Here is a 16,370-nt window from a genome sequence, read left to right on the forward strand (position 1 = left end):
AGATGAATGGTGCTGGACGTGTTTCCAGAACAGTAAATGTTCCCTGAGAAGCAGATAAATGACGACAAGAAACCACTTTCAGGATAAGAGCTGCTTTTACTGATAGAACGTTTTCAGCGAGTGGAACAGTTTGAAAACGAGCTCCACCAATCAGCTGGCAGCTGCTGGGTCACACGGGCATCTGCAGCTGAGAGTACTCGTCCTGCCCCTCCCTCTCCTCCAGGTGAGGCTCCGCATCATCAGCGTCCAGCTGCAGGTAAAGACAGGTTCACCAGGTTAATGCTTCTCTTCATTTTCTGTTTAGTCATTCGTGTGTGTTTATATGGACCTGCATGAGGACTGATTATTATTAGTATTTTAGTTTTTGTTGTTGTTATTATAATTATTATTATGGGTCGTATTTAATTACTTTTCAATTCAATTTTATTTATATAGCACCAATTACAGTCAAATTGTCTCAAGATGCTTTACAGAACCCATATGAACCCAGAGCAGCCAAAAGGTGACAGTGGCAAGGAAAACACCCTTTAACAGGTAAAAAAAAAAAAAACTCAAGCAGAACCCGGCTCTTTAAGTGGGGGAACCCATCTGCTGCTGGCCGGGCGGGTTGAGAGGGACAGAAGAGGTAGAGAGGTAGAGGTAGAGGGATTATGACTGATACGTGTTGAGAACGTCTTCTAGTTCTGAGCTATAGTCAACCAACTTTTGCATCACTTCTAAAGAACAAGTTCTGCTAATGTTCTACTAATGTACTTTTAGTGTTCTGGTACTGTTCTACTAATGTTCTGGTACGGTTCTACTGATGTTCTACTAATGTTCTACAAATGTTCATTTCTGTTCTACTAATGTTCTACTAATATTCTGGTACTGTTCTACTAATGTTCTGGTACTGTTCTACTAATGTTCTACTAATGTTCTGGTACTGTTCTGCTAATGTTCTACTAATGTTCTGGTGCTGTTCTGGTACTGTTCTACTAATGATCTGGTACTGTTCTGCTAATGTTCTACTAATGTTCTACAACTGTTCTGCTAACGTTCCTGCAGTCAGACAGGAACCCTCAGTGCTGTAGAACCGCAGTAGAACCTGATATTGATCAGTGATGTAGAAAACATCAGAAACTAACAGCAGCTGATCAAAGAGTGCAAAGAACCAACAGCTCAATTTATCTTTGATTTATGAAACAGTCAAAGTGAAAGTTCAGTATTTAGCTGCAGCTGATGAACAGCAGATGAACAGCTGATAAACAGCTGATAAACAGCTGACCTGTCTGAGGTGAACAGATATTCCAGCTGCTGTTAGATCCATGTTGGATCATTGATCATCAAGTGTTGTTGAGCTCAGATATGAAACAAACTCAGAGACAATAGTTCAGACTAACGTGATTAGAATCAGTCCCGTTCTGTTTTGAAATTTGGGTTATTGTGGATGTTTCATTTTACTGCCTGATGGATCAGAACCTGGAGACCAAAGTTCTGACCAAGCTTTGTTGTCATTTTGGGTTTGATGTTTTTCAGGAATATTGGAGCTGAAATGTGTAAAAATCCTTCAGTCCCAGAGTTCTGCTGCTGCTATCTGTGAATGAGAAGCTTCACTTCAGACTGTGTTCAAAGTTCTACAGAACCGGTACTGGGTCTGACCCACTTAGATTATCGGATCAGAACATTCAGAGACCAACAGAACACAGCTCTGCTCTAAGAGGAATCATTGAATCTCTGTCATAAAAACTATCAGGAGTTTTGGTTCTTTTATAGTTTTTTTGACGTTCTGCTGGATCATAAATAAACAGAATGTTTGGTTCTGTTTTGGTTCTTCTGTGTCTCCTCTGGACAGAATCAGTTCAGCTCCATTTACCGCCTTTAACCTGTGTTTGGATCTTTGTGTTGTTTGTTTTCATTTTCCTGAGGACAAATATTTGTTTATTTTTTTGTTCCCAAAAGATAAATATTTGTTTATTCTCTGGAAGATAAATGTTTTTATTTGACAGCAGCGCCTCCTTCAGGTGGGGCTTTAGTGGTGCTGTGATGTCATTAAACATGTGACAGCAGCTGCAGGGCAGAGCTACGTGTTCACCTGTCAGGTCACATTATACGTGTCTGATGATGTCAGTGTGATGTCAGCATGATGTCATTGTGAAGGCGGGACTCACGCTCTGCAGCTCGCGGTCGCTGAAGAGGCGGGGCAGCAGCAGCATCCTCACCGGAATGGTCAGCAGCAGCATGAAGGGGAACGCTAGTGCTGCCGCTGTCGCCATGACAACCCACAGCAGAGACAGACAGGTGAGCTGGACAACAGTGAAGAGGTGCATCCTCAGCGTTCGCACCTGTGAGACAACGAAGACGCAGGTGAGACAGGAGCTAAAACCAAAGTAGAGCTGCAGGCTGGTTTGTTACCAAGGCGACAGGCGTACCTGTCCAGGCGTGCCTGTCCAATTCGGGGACTCACCTTGCGGACGTAGCTGTGGTCGGGATGGTACTTCGGGGGCATCAGCAGCAGGATGAGGCGTTCGGTGAGCTGGATCCCGTTCAGGGACATGACCCCCATGTAGAGGAAGATCCCAAACAGCACCGCCAGGGGGATCTGACGCAGGACGTCCCCAATCACGATGGACAGACCTGCAGGACCAGAGACCACATCAGACCATCACAGACCACATCAGACCATCACAGACCACATGAGACCGTCAGAGACCACATCAGACTATCAGAGACCACATTAGACCATCACAGATCACATGAGACCGTCAGAGACCACATCAGACTATCAGAGACCACATTAGACCATCACAGATCACATGAGACCGTCAGAGACCACATTAGACCATCACAGACCACATCAGACCAGCAGAGACCACATCAGACCACCATAGACCACATCAGCCCATCAGAGATCTTACCCACTAGAACTGCCACCAGGAAACCTGTCACCCGCTGCTCCTTGACTTCCTGGATGCGAGGTTTGTCTCCAGGGGCGACAGCTTTGCTCATGACGGTCAGGGCATTGGTGTGGGTGACCGACCGAACCGTGGCGGCTGATAACCATGGCAACCCGAACAGCGCCGAGACTCCGCCCACCACCACGATGATTAACAGGTCCACGTGGAAACCAGTTCCCTTCACCAGCATCCTCTCCTTCTTACTGACGATCAGCCTGAGGGACAGACGGAGGACCAGGATCAACACAAGATCACACAGTCATCAGCAGAAGAGTCAAAACCAAGTCAAACTACGAGTCAGGACAGAGAGTCAAACTACGAGTCAGGACAGAGAGTCAAACTACGAGTCATGACAGAGAGTCAAACTACGAGTCAGGACAGAGAGTCAAACTATGAGTCAGGACAGAGAGGCAAACTACGAGTCAGGACAGTCAAACTACGAGTCAGGACAGAGAGTCAAACTACGAGTCAGGACAGAGAGTCAAACTACAAGTCAGGACAGTCAAACTACGAGTCAGGACAGAGAGTCAAACTACAAGTCAGGACAGAGAGTCAAACTACGAGTCAGGACAGAGAGTCAAACTACGAGTCATGACAGAGAGTCAAACTATGAGACAGAACAGTCCAGAGCAAGAGCTGAGACTAAGGGTCTACTCAAGACCAAGTCCCAAGTAAAATGTAAGGAAAGACCAAGTAGCTTCAAGACAGTGAGTCCAAAGTCAAGATCATGTAAAGACAAGTCTGACAACCAGGACTAATGAACCGAGTCCACCAAGTCCTGGTTTGGTTTCAGGTTCCAGGTGAAGACTAAAGGGCCGTACGCTGTGATCTGGGACTCCATGAAGATCAGGATGAAGACCAGGATGGCCGGCAGGATGCTGGCGCCCATCATCCAAACTGGAAACTGGCCGTCTGAGCCCAGAGGAGAGATCAGCCAACCACGCTTCTCCGGACTGGACACAGAGAATCCACTGGGCACGCTCAGTTTCTGTGAGCCAATAGGAAGAGAGTACTTCACCTGTCTGATCCCACCTAAGCATGCGCTTCTGTTCATGTAAAACAAGCTCCGCCCTCACCTGAGTGTAGGTGTCCTCCACACTGTAGTCCACCAGCACCATGATGAGGATCGCAATGGGGACGCCGAAGTCTCCAATGGTCCTCCGGAGCTGAAACACACAGAACACCTGCTCACACATGTTGCTCAAACATGTACCTGTACATACAGGTACAACCAGGTACATACCTGTACCTGTATCTACCTGTACCTGTATCTACCTGTACATACCTGTACCTGTACGTACCTGTACCTGTATCTACCTGTACATACCTGTACCTGTATCTACCTGTACCTGTATCTACCTGTACATACCTGTACCTACCTGTACATACCTGCACCTGTATCTACCTGTACATACCTGTACCTGTACGTACCTGTACCTGTATCTACCTGTACATACCTGTACCTGTGTGCACTGACCTTTCCAGGGAAGAAGGAGCTGTTCTTGAACTTGCGCAGGTAGAAAGCGATGAAATATGTTCCCGCCATGAGGACTAGCGACAGCAGCGCCGTGTTCGGCTCTCCAACCACCTTCCCAGGATTCCCGGCGGCCATAGAGGTGAAGTTGCACAGAGACGGAGATGTGGTGTTGTTTCCATGGTAGCAGTTTTGGAGAGGATGCTCCTGAAAGATCTGGGAAACACCAGTGAAGAAGAAAAAGCTCACAGTGGTTCAGCATTGAGCCACAGGAGGAACGCTTGTTTTAGCATGAGATCCACATTCCTAAAACACATCGCCATGGTAACGTCACCAGACAGGCAGCTGAGCTCTGGACTCACCTTGACCAGCTTGGCAAAGGTCTCATATATGAAGATGAGGGAGATGAGGAAGGAGAAGATCTCCTGGGTGAAGCGGGAAACAAAGCGAACCAGGATGCTTCCCTCAAAGGCGACGGTCAGGACAACGATGAGCAGCAGCCAGAAGCCGATCCAAACCCGACCCGTCAGATACTCGATGCCGTTGTCTTTACAGAACTGCACAGGAATACAGAGTTCCTCAGCAGGGGTTTGTATGGAGGGCAGGAGGTGAAGGGTGTGAAGGATTGTCAGATTTAAAAAAACTGAACAAATCAAACTCTGACAGCTGAAATGGAAATACAGGACAGGACTTTCATTCACAAGTTTGGAAACTTTTGTTTCTGTGTTGTATTGAAGTGGTTTTTGTTTTTTTCTTTTGTCAGTGAATGAAATAAAAACTAACAAACAAGAAGGAGACATAAAATCCCACCAGGAGCACGTTGGACACATTGATTCAAAGAAACCAAAGATCAAAAAACGAGTTGTTTCTTCTGGTTTCCATCGTTCTAACTTCTAGAACACATCTCTGAGTTCTACTCATGATGTTCTGGTTCCACAGCTGGAGAACTTCAGACTGAACCCAACACTGGTCCTATTAGCTCTACATGTGAGGCACGCCAGAGAGTGTGACAGGTGTGTGTGTAGACAGGTGTGTGTAGACAGGTGTGTGTAGACAGGTGTGTGTAGACAGGTGTGTGTGTAGACAGGTGTATGTAGACAGGTGTGTGTGTAGACAGGTGTGTGTAGACAGGTATGTGTAGACAGGTGTGTGTAGACAGGTGTGTGTGTAGACAGGTGTGTGTGTAGACAGGTGTGTGTAGACAGGTGTGTGTAGACAGGTGTGTGTGTAGACAGGTGTGTGTAGACAGGTATGTGTAAACAGGTGTGTGTAGACAGGTGTGTGTGTAGACAGGTGTGTGTGTGTAGACAGGTGTGTGTGTAGACAGGTGTGTGTAGACAGGTGTGTGTGTAGACAGGTGTGTGTGTGTAGACAGGTGTGTGTAGACAGGTGTGTGTGTAGACAGGTGTGTGTAGACAGGTGTGTGTGTGTAGACAGGTGTGTGTAGACAGGTGTGTGTGTAGACAGGTGTGTGTAGACAGGTGTGTGTAGACAGGTATGTGTGTAGATAGGTGTGTGTAGACAGATGTGTGTAGACAGGTATGTGTGTAGACAGGTGTGTGTGTAGACAGATGTGTGTAGACAGGTATGTGTGTAGACAGGTGTGTGTGTAGACAGGTGTGTGTAGACAGGTGTGTGTAGACAGGTGTGTGTATGTATACAGGTGTTTGTGTGTAGACAGGTGTGTGTGTAGACAGGTGTGTGTGTGTCGACAGGTGTGTGCAGACAGGTGTGTGTAGACAGGTGTATGTGTGCAGACAGGTGTGTGTGTGTGCAGACAAGTGTGTGTGTAGACAGGTGTGTGTGTGTGTATACAGGTGTGTGCAGACAGGTGTGTGTAGACAGGTGTATGTGTGCAGACAGGTGTGTGTGTGCAGACAAGTGTGTGTATACAGGTGTGTGTGTAGACAGGTGTGTGTATGTATACAGGTGTGTGTGTGTAGACAAGTGTGTGCAGACAGGTGTGTGTAGACAGGTGTATGTGTGCAGACAGGTGTGTGTGTGTAGACAGGTGTGTGCAGACAGGTGTGTGTGTAGACAGGTGTGTGTGTATGTATACAGGTGTGTGTGTGTAGACAGGTGTGTGCAGACAGGTGTGTGTAGACAGGTGTGTGTGTGCAGACAGGTGTGTGTGTGTGCAGACAAGTGTGTGTGTAGACAGGTGTGTGTAGACAGGTGTGTGTAGACAGGTGTGTGTGTAGACAGGTGTGTGTAGACAGGTATGTGTAGACGTGTGTGTAGACAGGTGTGTGTATAGATAGGTGTGTGTGTGTAGACAGGTGTGTGTAGACAGGTGTGTGTAGACAGGTGTGTGTGTAGACAGGTGTGTGTAGACAGGTATGTGTAGACAGGTGTGTGTAGACAGGTGTGTGTGTAGATAGGTGTGTGTGTGTAGACAGGTGTGTGTAGACAGGTGTGTGTAGACAGGTGTGTGTGTGTAGACAGGTGTGTGTAGACAGGTGTGTGTAGACAGGTGTGTGTAGACAGGTATGTGTGTAGATAGGTGTGTGTAGACAGGTGTGTGTAGACAGGTGTGTGTGCAGACAGGTGTGTGTAGACAGGTATGTGTGTAGACAGGTATGTGTGTAGACAGGTGTGTGTAGACAGGTGTGTGCAGACAGGTGTGTGCAGACAGGTGTGTGTAGACAGGTGTGTGCAGACAGGCATGTGCAGACAGGTGTGTGTAGACAGGTGAGCTCACGGTGTAGAAGGCCTCTTCAAACACCAGCAGTGGTCCTGAGAAGCCGATCACCAGCAGAGGCTGAGCTCCCAACACACTGAACACGATGCCCTGCATCGCCGTGGCAACAATCAGCTCCGACACACCAATCAGACCCTCCGTCTTCTCACCTGGACGGAGATCACATGACTCACAGGCAGCGATCTTAAGGGGCCTTTTCTTCAGCTGATTCTACACCGGGATAAATTCTGGGCTGTCTAATGCCCCCAGGTGAGATTCTACTGCCCCACCCAGACACAACCTTCATCACTGCAACACGCAGGTTAACATCTGACCGTCTGCGTACGACTAGCGCCTCCTCCCGGCTGCTACTTGTCCTGCTCTGACTCACCCAGCAGTCCTCCGAAGGTGATGGCAGGCGACAGCGCAGCGAAGTAGATGAAGATGATGGCAGCCATGCACTGAGGGTTGAGGGCGTCCCGGATGTCGCTGAGGTACTGAGGGTAGCGCCGCATCACGTCCCTGATCAGACCTCCGAACAGACGACCTGAACGCCTCAGAGGCTCGTCAGCCGGTTTGGAAGGAACGAGAGGATCTGGAGGAGAAGAACTCTTTAAAGTCTCAGAGGCCACGTTTTAAATGTACTTAAACTTTAAAATGTTGGATATTTAGTGAGTTAAACACATCCACCTAGCAGATAGAGCAGTCGTTCTAACTTTAAACTCTCCACCTCTGACAGAAACGTGTTCAAAATGACAAAGATAAAAATCACTGAAGATTTGTCCAAAAAGGCTTAAAACTGACCCAAACTGACTCAAAACGTTTCTAAAATGAAAAAAAAAATCAAAAATGATGTCAAAAGTGTCCAAAATGACAAGTTACTCTGGAGTCAGACAAAACCCAGATATCCAGTCAGATCCATAAATATCTGGACAGTGACCCAGGTTTCACATCTGGGCTCTGATCCACATTAGACCTAAATGGAACAATGCAGATGTGCTTTAAGGTCAGACTTTCAGCTTTAATCTGAGTATTTACATCCTCACCAGGTGACTGATGGAGGAGCTACAACACATTCTAGATGTTCTCCACCTTTTCAGGGGACTGAAAGTCATGGGACATTTGGCTGCTCAGCTGATCCAGGGACAGGTGTGAGTTATTCCCTCATTATTTCATCTACAAGGTCTAGAGTTCATTTCAGGTTTGGAATCTGATGAGGTCAACTCTCCATATGAAGTCCAAAGAGCATCACTATCAGTGAAGGAAGCTGTCATTAGACTGGAAGATCCAAACAAACAGAACATTAGGTGAGGACAAACAAATTGTTTGGTTCATTCTTATAAAGAAAGAACCACCTGGTGAGCTCAGTAACACCAAAAGATCCAGAAGATCAAGAAAACCAGTGGTGGATGACAGAAGAATCCTTTCCCTGGTCAAGAAGAACCCTTCACAACAGCTGGCCAGATCCAGGAGACTCTCCGGGAGGTCTTCCCTTAGTCAACAACTAAGAGAAGACTTGACAAGAGTGAATCCAGACGGTTCACCACAAGGTAGAAACCATTGGTGAGTCTCAAAAACAGGAAGACCAGATTAGAGTTTATCAAAAAACATCTGAGAGAGCCTGAGCAAGTCTGGAACATCCTGTGGACACATGAGACAAAGATCTACATGGACCAGAATGATGGGAAGAGAAGAATCTGGAGGAGGGAAGGAACTGCTCAAGATCCAAAGATACCAGCTCATCAGTGAAGCATGGTGGTGGTAGTATCATGGATTCATCAGTGAAGCATGGTAGATGTAGTATCATGGTTACCTTATCAGTGAAGCATGGCGGTGGTAGTATCATGGTGTGGGTGTGTAAGAAACTAGAGAAGTAGAATGTTCTGCAGAGGCCGAGTCAGTCTCTTGACCTGACTCCAGTTCAACTGCTTGCTGAAGACAGACCTGAGGGGAAAATGCTCCAAGAACCAGCAGGAAGTGAAGACAGCAACAGTAGGTCTGGTAGAACATCACCAGGAACCAAACCCTGGAGATATCTATGGGTTCCACACTTCAGGAAATCAAATGTTCAAAGTGACTATGTGATTTATGACTATGATAGTTCATCCAGTGACTTGTGGTTCTTATAAAGGTCGAGAACATCTAGATTGTGTTGTAGCTCCTCCACCAGTCACCTGGTAAGGATGGAAATACTCAGATTAAAGCTGGAAGTCTGAACTTAGAAAACATCTGGATTGTTCCATTTAGATCCAGAGTGTGGAGTTCAGAGCCCAGATGATGAAAGCTGACCCTAACCCTATCTGACAGTTTCTCCATTCTGCTACCTGAGGACTCACCTGGATCCTGCTGAGTGCTGCTCTTCTTCTCCTGCAGCTTGCCGCTCTGCTCCTCCTCCCTCTTCCTCAGGATTTCTCTCTGGAACTGAGCCACCGAGTGCAGTAGCTGGTCTCCGCCCACCTCTGACGGCGGCAGCACCACGCTGCAGTCCAGGAAGCGGTTGATGGCAGCGAGCAGGTCGTGGCGGCCGTCGGCTTCGTAGGCCGCCTCATGGAAGAGCTGAGAGACAGAACATCAGGATCCCATCAACACAGTGAAAGAACCCAGACCCTGAACATTTACTGGTTCTATCTGTGTTTTAGGGTCTTTGATAATCTATTTAAATGCTTCATTGTTTAAAAACACTTCTGCTGCTGAAGGAACAAGAACCAGAACACTGTTCCATCTGTAAACTGCACCTCCATCACAAATGTGTCCAAAATGAGCCAGAACATTTTCTAATTCCTCCAGACAAGTTTTCAGACCTTTTACAACAGAACCGAATGAAAGAACGTGAACACTTTATTGTGTTTATGGTGTATCTATGGGCCAATGTGAAGTTCCCACTCTCCACCTCTCCCTAGAACCTGAAAACACGACAACAGAATATCTAAAAAGACTTCATTCACGTCTAAACACCACCCAAGTTCAGCTTTTAGACCTTTTACATAAAACAGACAGTGGCTATTAGAGTTGCCACCCGTCCCTTAAAATACGGAATCGTCCTTTATTCGACAATTAATTGTTGCGTCCCGTATTGAATCAATACGGGACGCAAATTGTTCCGTATTTTCATAAACGCCCCGTACACGTCTGTCACACACTCATCAAGGAACAAAGTAAAACACAGGAAATACTAAGGGCAGCCAATTTAAACTTCGTAGGACCCACGTAGCGAGGACCCGATGCCAGGTCCAGCAGATCACGCTGCACCCACGTGTTTAAAAATGTTTACACCCGAAACTCCACCACGTCCACAGAAGCAAAAACGTTTGCAAATGTACAGATGTGAGTGGGAAGACTGGAACCCCTGGCAGTGGGTAAAAGGCAAACTGTGTTCTGTGTTGCTCATGGACTGGCTGAAGTAAAGCAGCATCAGGAGACCAACATGGAAGAACCATGAGAACAGAGAGAACCCAACCAGTAGGTCACAGTTTATCATCATCTAATCATCTCCTGAAGTCCATATGGTGAGAGACATCAGTATCTGGTTGTTCATTTACCAGAGGATGCTTATAATCATGCTGATGTGGTCTGTACTCTACAGTATTTTAGTGACTCAATAAATGCTTAAGTTGTTTAGTATTTTTTTAATGCCTTTTAATTTTTAATACACATTTATATAATAGACAATATGTAATCAATAAATGGCCTTTGCCTATCTAAAGAAAAACTCAGAACTCTGATATGCTAATAGCACTAAATAAATCAATAAATACATGCATACACACATAAATAAGTTAATACATTAACTGTGTTAAGATAAGATTTAAATGGGAAAAAATGTCAGTAGAATTTCTTTGTGCAGTTCTCTGCATTCAGTTGTTTATGTTTTTGCAGAATCCAGTATTGCTCACTGGTTGGTCATTACATTTCATTAGTTTGGTTTCACTGTTTAAAATGATGCCACTTCTGTTCAGGCAGAACCTGTGATAATAAAACAATACAAAATGTTTAGGTCCGTGTTAATAAAGCACTTAAATCTTTAAGTATGGCTAAAGGCTTTTTTCAAAATTAAATATATCACTCCTTAGGTGGTAGTGGCCCCAAGTTCAGTAAAGTTGGAAAGATATTCACAGATTGGGACTTCCAGCATCAATAACTCATTAGATATAGGTTGTCAAAACATAAACGGTGCCTCTTTCCCATTGTTGCAAGGCAGACAATGTGCTACAAGCCCAGTTTTATCAAAAGTAGCTGTCTTTCAAGCTACAGGAATAACATTGGTGTCTATGGAGTGAACAGGATCCGTCTGCAAACTGCAAAACCACTGCAACAGTAAAGAGAGACAAATATTCAGTAACTTCAATCTTGTTCTCTGTAGGTACACAATATGCTACAAGCCCAGTTTCATCAAGTAGCACATTGTGTACCTTATAATGATGGAAAAGAGGCATTGTTTATGTTTTGACAACATATATCTAATGAGTTATTGATGCTGGAAGTCCGAATCTGTGAATATCTTTCCAACTTTACTGAACTGTGGCCCCGAGGAGCCGTCCTTTATTTTCATTTCTGAAAGGTGGCAACCCTAGCGGCTATAGAACATTCTGAAGGAACAGAGGAACCAGACAGCGGCTATAGAACATTCTGAAGGAACAGAAGAACCACAAAGCAGACATCTGCACATCTCACCTTGTCTGACATGAGCGTGGAGATGGAGCGTCCGATCTGGTGGTAGTCCATGTTGGCGGTGGGCGGACCCAACAGGAGGAACAGGAACCTCACAGGGATGGGAACCTCCAACACGGACTCCAGCAGAACCGCCTCCTGCAGCCGAACGAACGCCATGGAGGGCTGGTCCAGGAAGTCCACGCTGCCTGCAGACACAGCAGAGGGAACACTGAATCCTGAGAACACTGGAGCAGGTGAAGAAGGTCTGAGCAGAACATCTGATCTCCATGTTCCACAGCTAACTATCCATCACTGAGATGTTCTCAAATATCCATCATCTACACCACTTAATCCTCATTAGGGTCATGGGGGGCGGAGCCTATCCCAGCTGACTGAGGGTGAAGGTTCACCTGGACAGGTAACAGCCTATCATGGGGCTACATAGAGACAAACATTCACACCTACAGATGATTTAGAATCACTGATGAACCTCAGCATGTTTCTGGACTGTGGGAGAACCTGGAGAACCCAGCAGGAGAACATGGAGACTCCATACAGAAAGATCCCAGGGAGGCCGGGACATGAACCAGTGATCTTCTGGCTGTAAGGTGATAGAGCTAACCACTGATCCACTGGTCAGCCCTGTTCTTGAATACACCCTCAGAAAAATGATGGTTCCTCAGAAGGTTCTCTGGTTGCCATTAACAACTGAAGAACCTCTTTATTTAGGGGATGTTCTTATTCTATGTGGTTCCTTAAAAGATTCTTCCTTTTCTTCTGTCTGACCAACAGTCCAGAACCCAAAATATTCAATTCAATTTTATTTATATAGCGGCAATTACAGGTCAGATTGTCTCAAAACACTTTCCAGAACCCATATGAACCCCCAGAGCAGCCCTAAGGAGACAGTGGCAGAAAAACACCCTTTAACAGGAAGAAACCTGGAGCAGAACCCAGATCTTTATGTGGGGGAACCCATCTGCTGGTGGAAGGAGGGTAGAGAGGGACAGAAGAGGTAGAGAGGTAGAGAGATAGAGGTAGAGAGGTAGGGGTAGAGGGGTAGAGGTAGAGGAATAGAGGTAGAGAGGTAGGGGTAGAGGGGTAGAGGGGTAGAGGTAGAGGGGTAGAGGTAGAGAGGTAGAGGTAGAGGGGTAGAGAAGTAGAGGTAGAGAGGTAGGGGTAGAGGGGTAGAGGTAGAGGAATAGAGGTAGAGAGGTAGGGGTAGAGGGGTAGAGGTAGAGGAATAGAGGTAGAGAGGTAGGGGTAGAGGGGTAGAGGTAGAGGAATAGAGGTAGAGAGGTAGGGGTAGAGGGGTAGAGGTAGAGGGGTAGAGGTAGAGAGGTAGAGGTAGAGGGGTAGAGAAGTAGAGGTAGAGAGGTAGGGGTAGAGGGGTAGAGGTAGAGGAATAGAGGTAGAGAGGTAGGGGTAGAGGGGTAGAGGTAGAGGGGTAGAGGTAGAGGGGTAGGGGTAGAGAGGTAGAGGTAGAGGGGTAGAGGTAGAGAGGTAGAGGTAGAGAAGTAGAGGGGTAGAGAAGTAGAGGTAGAGAGGTAGGGGTAGAGGGGTAGAGGTAGAGGAATAGAGGTAGCGAGGTAGGGTTAGAGGGGTAGAGGTAGAGGGGTAGAGGTAGAGGGGTAGAGGTAAAGAGGTAGAGGTAGAGGGGTAGAGGTAGAGAGGTAGAGGTAGAGAGGTAGAGGGGTAGAGAGGTAGAGGTAGAGAGGTAGAGGTAGAGGGGTAGAGGTAGAGGGGTAGAGGTAGAGGGATGGGAGAAGAGGAGGGTCACAGTGGAAGGAACCCAGAAACGCTGCAGGTTCTGGCATTCGACTTTTTTGCTCAGAAATGATTTAAATGATCATCAGGTTATGTCATCAAAGTAGAACCATGTGGTTCCACAGAGAACTGTCTGGAAAATGATTCCTTGAAGTACCTATTTTGGATAAAGCTCTTAGGAACACCATTTGTGGTGCCTAAAGGAACCATGCTTATGATTCTTTGAAGAACATTTACAGATTCTCTAGAGAACCGTCTGAAGACATAAATGTTTGTCTGAGGAACTTTTGGAGTTCTGTAAAGAACCAGTGGGAGAAATGTGTTTTTTTAAAGAACCTCTTGCTGAAAGGTGCTTTGTGGAACTAGAAATTGTTCTTCAGTGACAGCGCTGTGAAGAAGACTCCTGACAGGTGAGCTGCTGCGTACCTACGAGAACAACGGTGGCCTCGGCTCTCTCTGGAATCTTCTCCATCAGCTTCACTTCATGTTTGGATCTGGAGTGGCAGAATGGTGGAGGATCTTTCTGCACACAGAACACAGTCAGAAGGTCTACCTGGATACCTGTACAGCCTCACCTGGCTGCACCAGGAGCTCCACCCGTTCCTCCTTACCTTGCCGCTGTCTCCGTCAGCCTCTCTGTCATTGGCTGAGTAGCTGCAGGGCTCTGATTGGCCATTGTGTCTGTCCATCAGGGCAGCCATGTTGGCAGCAGAGATGTTCCTGCTGAAGGAACTGTGGTCCTTCTCATCGCTGGGGTGGCTGAGGACACAAGAAGAACCTGATCATAGAACAGCTGGAATGAAGAAAAGCTTCTTCAGGAACAGGAACCAACAGAGCTCCGGTTCTCTAGAGCAGAACCAGGAGGAAAACAGTCAAACCAAACCTGGAAGGTTCTGAACAGGTTCTACAGCCAGAACCTGTCCAGGTGTCTCCAGGGGTTAATAGATCTGTAGATTATAGATCTGTAGATTATAGATCTGTAGATCACCGATCAGATCTAAACACAGAAAAACTTTAAACTCATCAATATTCACGGAAACACAACATTCAGATCAATATTTTACTCTTTTATCAGATATCAGGAAAAACTGGTTTAGGGGGATCTGATTGATTATTGGCTCTAGGAGAGGGTTGATTGATTATTGATTATGGGTGAGGGTTTATTGACTATTGATAATGGGTGAACCTGTGTCGCAGCAGCAGCGCTCTCAGCACGTTGGCTCGGTCTGCAGCTCTGATCTGGTCGGAGATCACCATCTGCTCCACCACCTGCTGAGCGATGCCCGGCAGAGTCGTCTGCTTCAGGTCCAGCAGCACGGCACCTGTAACCACGGCAACACCACATCAGCACCATCAACTTTATTTATACAGCGCCATTCACAACACGTCATTCTGAAGGCCCTATACAGAGAAACCATCAGATCCAGAGGTTCCTGTGAGCAGCTCCAGCTGGATAGAAGGTCCTTTAAGCAGGAGGAAACTCTGTCAGGACCAGGTGGATAGAAGGTCTTTTAACTCTGTCAGAACAATTGGAGACAGAAGGTCCTTTAAGTCTGTCAGAACAAGGTGAGATCGGCCCTCAGGGTGAGGGGAACAGATCAGGATATCAGGTGGAGGACAGTAAACCGCCTGGATTTCAGTCAAGACAGTGATATTATCCCTACAGTGGCGTCATTGTCACAGTAATGTCATCATCATTATTCTCAGTGATGACATTATTTCCATCATCATGAAGGATAGGACCAATCACAGAGCAAAATGTGGACAGTAAATAAACTGTATTAATAATATTCAGGCAGCTGGGTGTAAAATAGCTGTTATTAGACTACTGAATACAGACATTTACAGAATTACACCTTTAAGCCTTCATTTAAAGACAACATTGAAGGATATTAATATTAAAAATCATTAGATTAGATCAATAGAAAACACATTCAACATTTTAGTTCTAAAAACTACAGAAATTATGAAAGATGTTTGATCTGTGGGTTTCGATCTGTGGAGGTGGATCTGTGGAGGTGGATCTGTGGAGGTGGATCTGTGGTGGTGGATCTGTGGTTTTGGGTCGGACCCTCACCGTGGGAGATGGTTTTGCGGAGCTCCAGCAGTGAGCGGAAGGACAGCGATGCGATGTGAGGCCGTCCCCAGCGCTCCGTCTCCTCGTCCACCTCCTCCTCAAATTTGATCCAGCGGGCCGTCTCCCTCCACTGCAGCTCCTGGTTCCGGTCGATCACCAGCTCGTTCAGCTCCACGAACACCTGACCAGCACAAGCAGAACCATCAGGATGAAACCATCAGGACGGAACCATCAGGACGGACCCATCAGGACGTCTGAAAGCTGGTCCACCTGCCAGCTGTTGATGAAGACCAGGGACTGAGACTGAAAGCTCCAGGAGATAGTAAATGGACCTCATAGTGAGAAAACCTGCTGCTTCCAGGACCATCAAGGAGCTCCAAGTATCAGAAGAAAAGACCTCCACACCAGAGGAACTACATAGCAGAGAATGCCAGGCTAAAGTTAAACCAGGATAAACCAGAAAAAAACTAACTAAACTAGGATAAACCAGACTAAACCAGGATAAACCAGAGTAAACCAGGACAGACCAGGGTAAATCAGGATATGCCAGACTAACCCAGACTAAACCATGCTAACCCAGGATAGACCAGGATAACCCAGAATAGACCAGACCAACCCAGGATAAACCAGAGTAAACCAGGATAAACTGGAGTAAACCAGGACAGACCAGACTAACCCAGACTAAACCATGCTAACTGAGGACAGACCAGACTAACCCAGGACAGACCAGACTAACCCAGAATAGACCTGATAAACCAGAGTAAACCAGGATATACCAGACTAAACTAT

The 16,370-nt window shown here is 46.4% G+C and overlaps 1 protein-coding gene across 3 annotated transcripts in view; it reads right to left on the minus strand.

Annotated features, from left to right (window-relative positions):
• Positions 1 to 76: 76 nt before the first annotated feature.
• Positions 77 to 16,370, minus strand: part of LOC129349896 (anion exchange protein 2-like) — a 31,946-nt gene continuing 15,652 nt past the window's right edge. For all 3 annotated transcript variants that reach the window (XM_055014709.1, XM_055014710.1, XM_055014711.1), the window contains 16 exons: positions 15,582 to 15,762; positions 14,691 to 14,826; positions 14,116 to 14,263; positions 13,931 to 14,027; positions 11,759 to 11,943; positions 9,424 to 9,643; positions 7,479 to 7,682; positions 7,109 to 7,257; positions 4,770 to 4,964; positions 4,411 to 4,623; positions 4,010 to 4,099; positions 3,755 to 3,921; positions 2,895 to 3,148; positions 2,444 to 2,613; positions 2,148 to 2,321; positions 77 to 250 (listed from right to left, as the gene is read on the minus strand). In XM_055014709.1, coding sequence (XP_054870684.1) covers positions 170 to 250; positions 2,148 to 2,321; positions 2,444 to 2,613; positions 2,895 to 3,148; positions 3,755 to 3,921; positions 4,010 to 4,099; positions 4,411 to 4,623; positions 4,770 to 4,964; positions 7,109 to 7,257; positions 7,479 to 7,682; positions 9,424 to 9,643; positions 11,759 to 11,943; positions 13,931 to 14,027; positions 14,116 to 14,263; positions 14,691 to 14,826; positions 15,582 to 15,762 — 2,664 coding nt within the window. In that variant the 3' untranslated portion in view covers positions 77 to 169. The remainder of the gene's footprint in view (positions 251 to 2,147; positions 2,322 to 2,443; positions 2,614 to 2,894; positions 3,149 to 3,754; positions 3,922 to 4,009; positions 4,100 to 4,410; positions 4,624 to 4,769; positions 4,965 to 7,108; positions 7,258 to 7,478; positions 7,683 to 9,423; positions 9,644 to 11,758; positions 11,944 to 13,930; positions 14,028 to 14,115; positions 14,264 to 14,690; positions 14,827 to 15,581; positions 15,763 to 16,370) is intronic.

This window comes from Amphiprion ocellaris, chromosome 10 (assembly GCF_022539595.1).
Source record: "Amphiprion ocellaris isolate individual 3 ecotype Okinawa chromosome 10, ASM2253959v1, whole genome shotgun sequence".
Taxonomy (NCBI): domain Eukaryota; kingdom Metazoa; phylum Chordata; class Actinopteri; family Pomacentridae; genus Amphiprion; species Amphiprion ocellaris.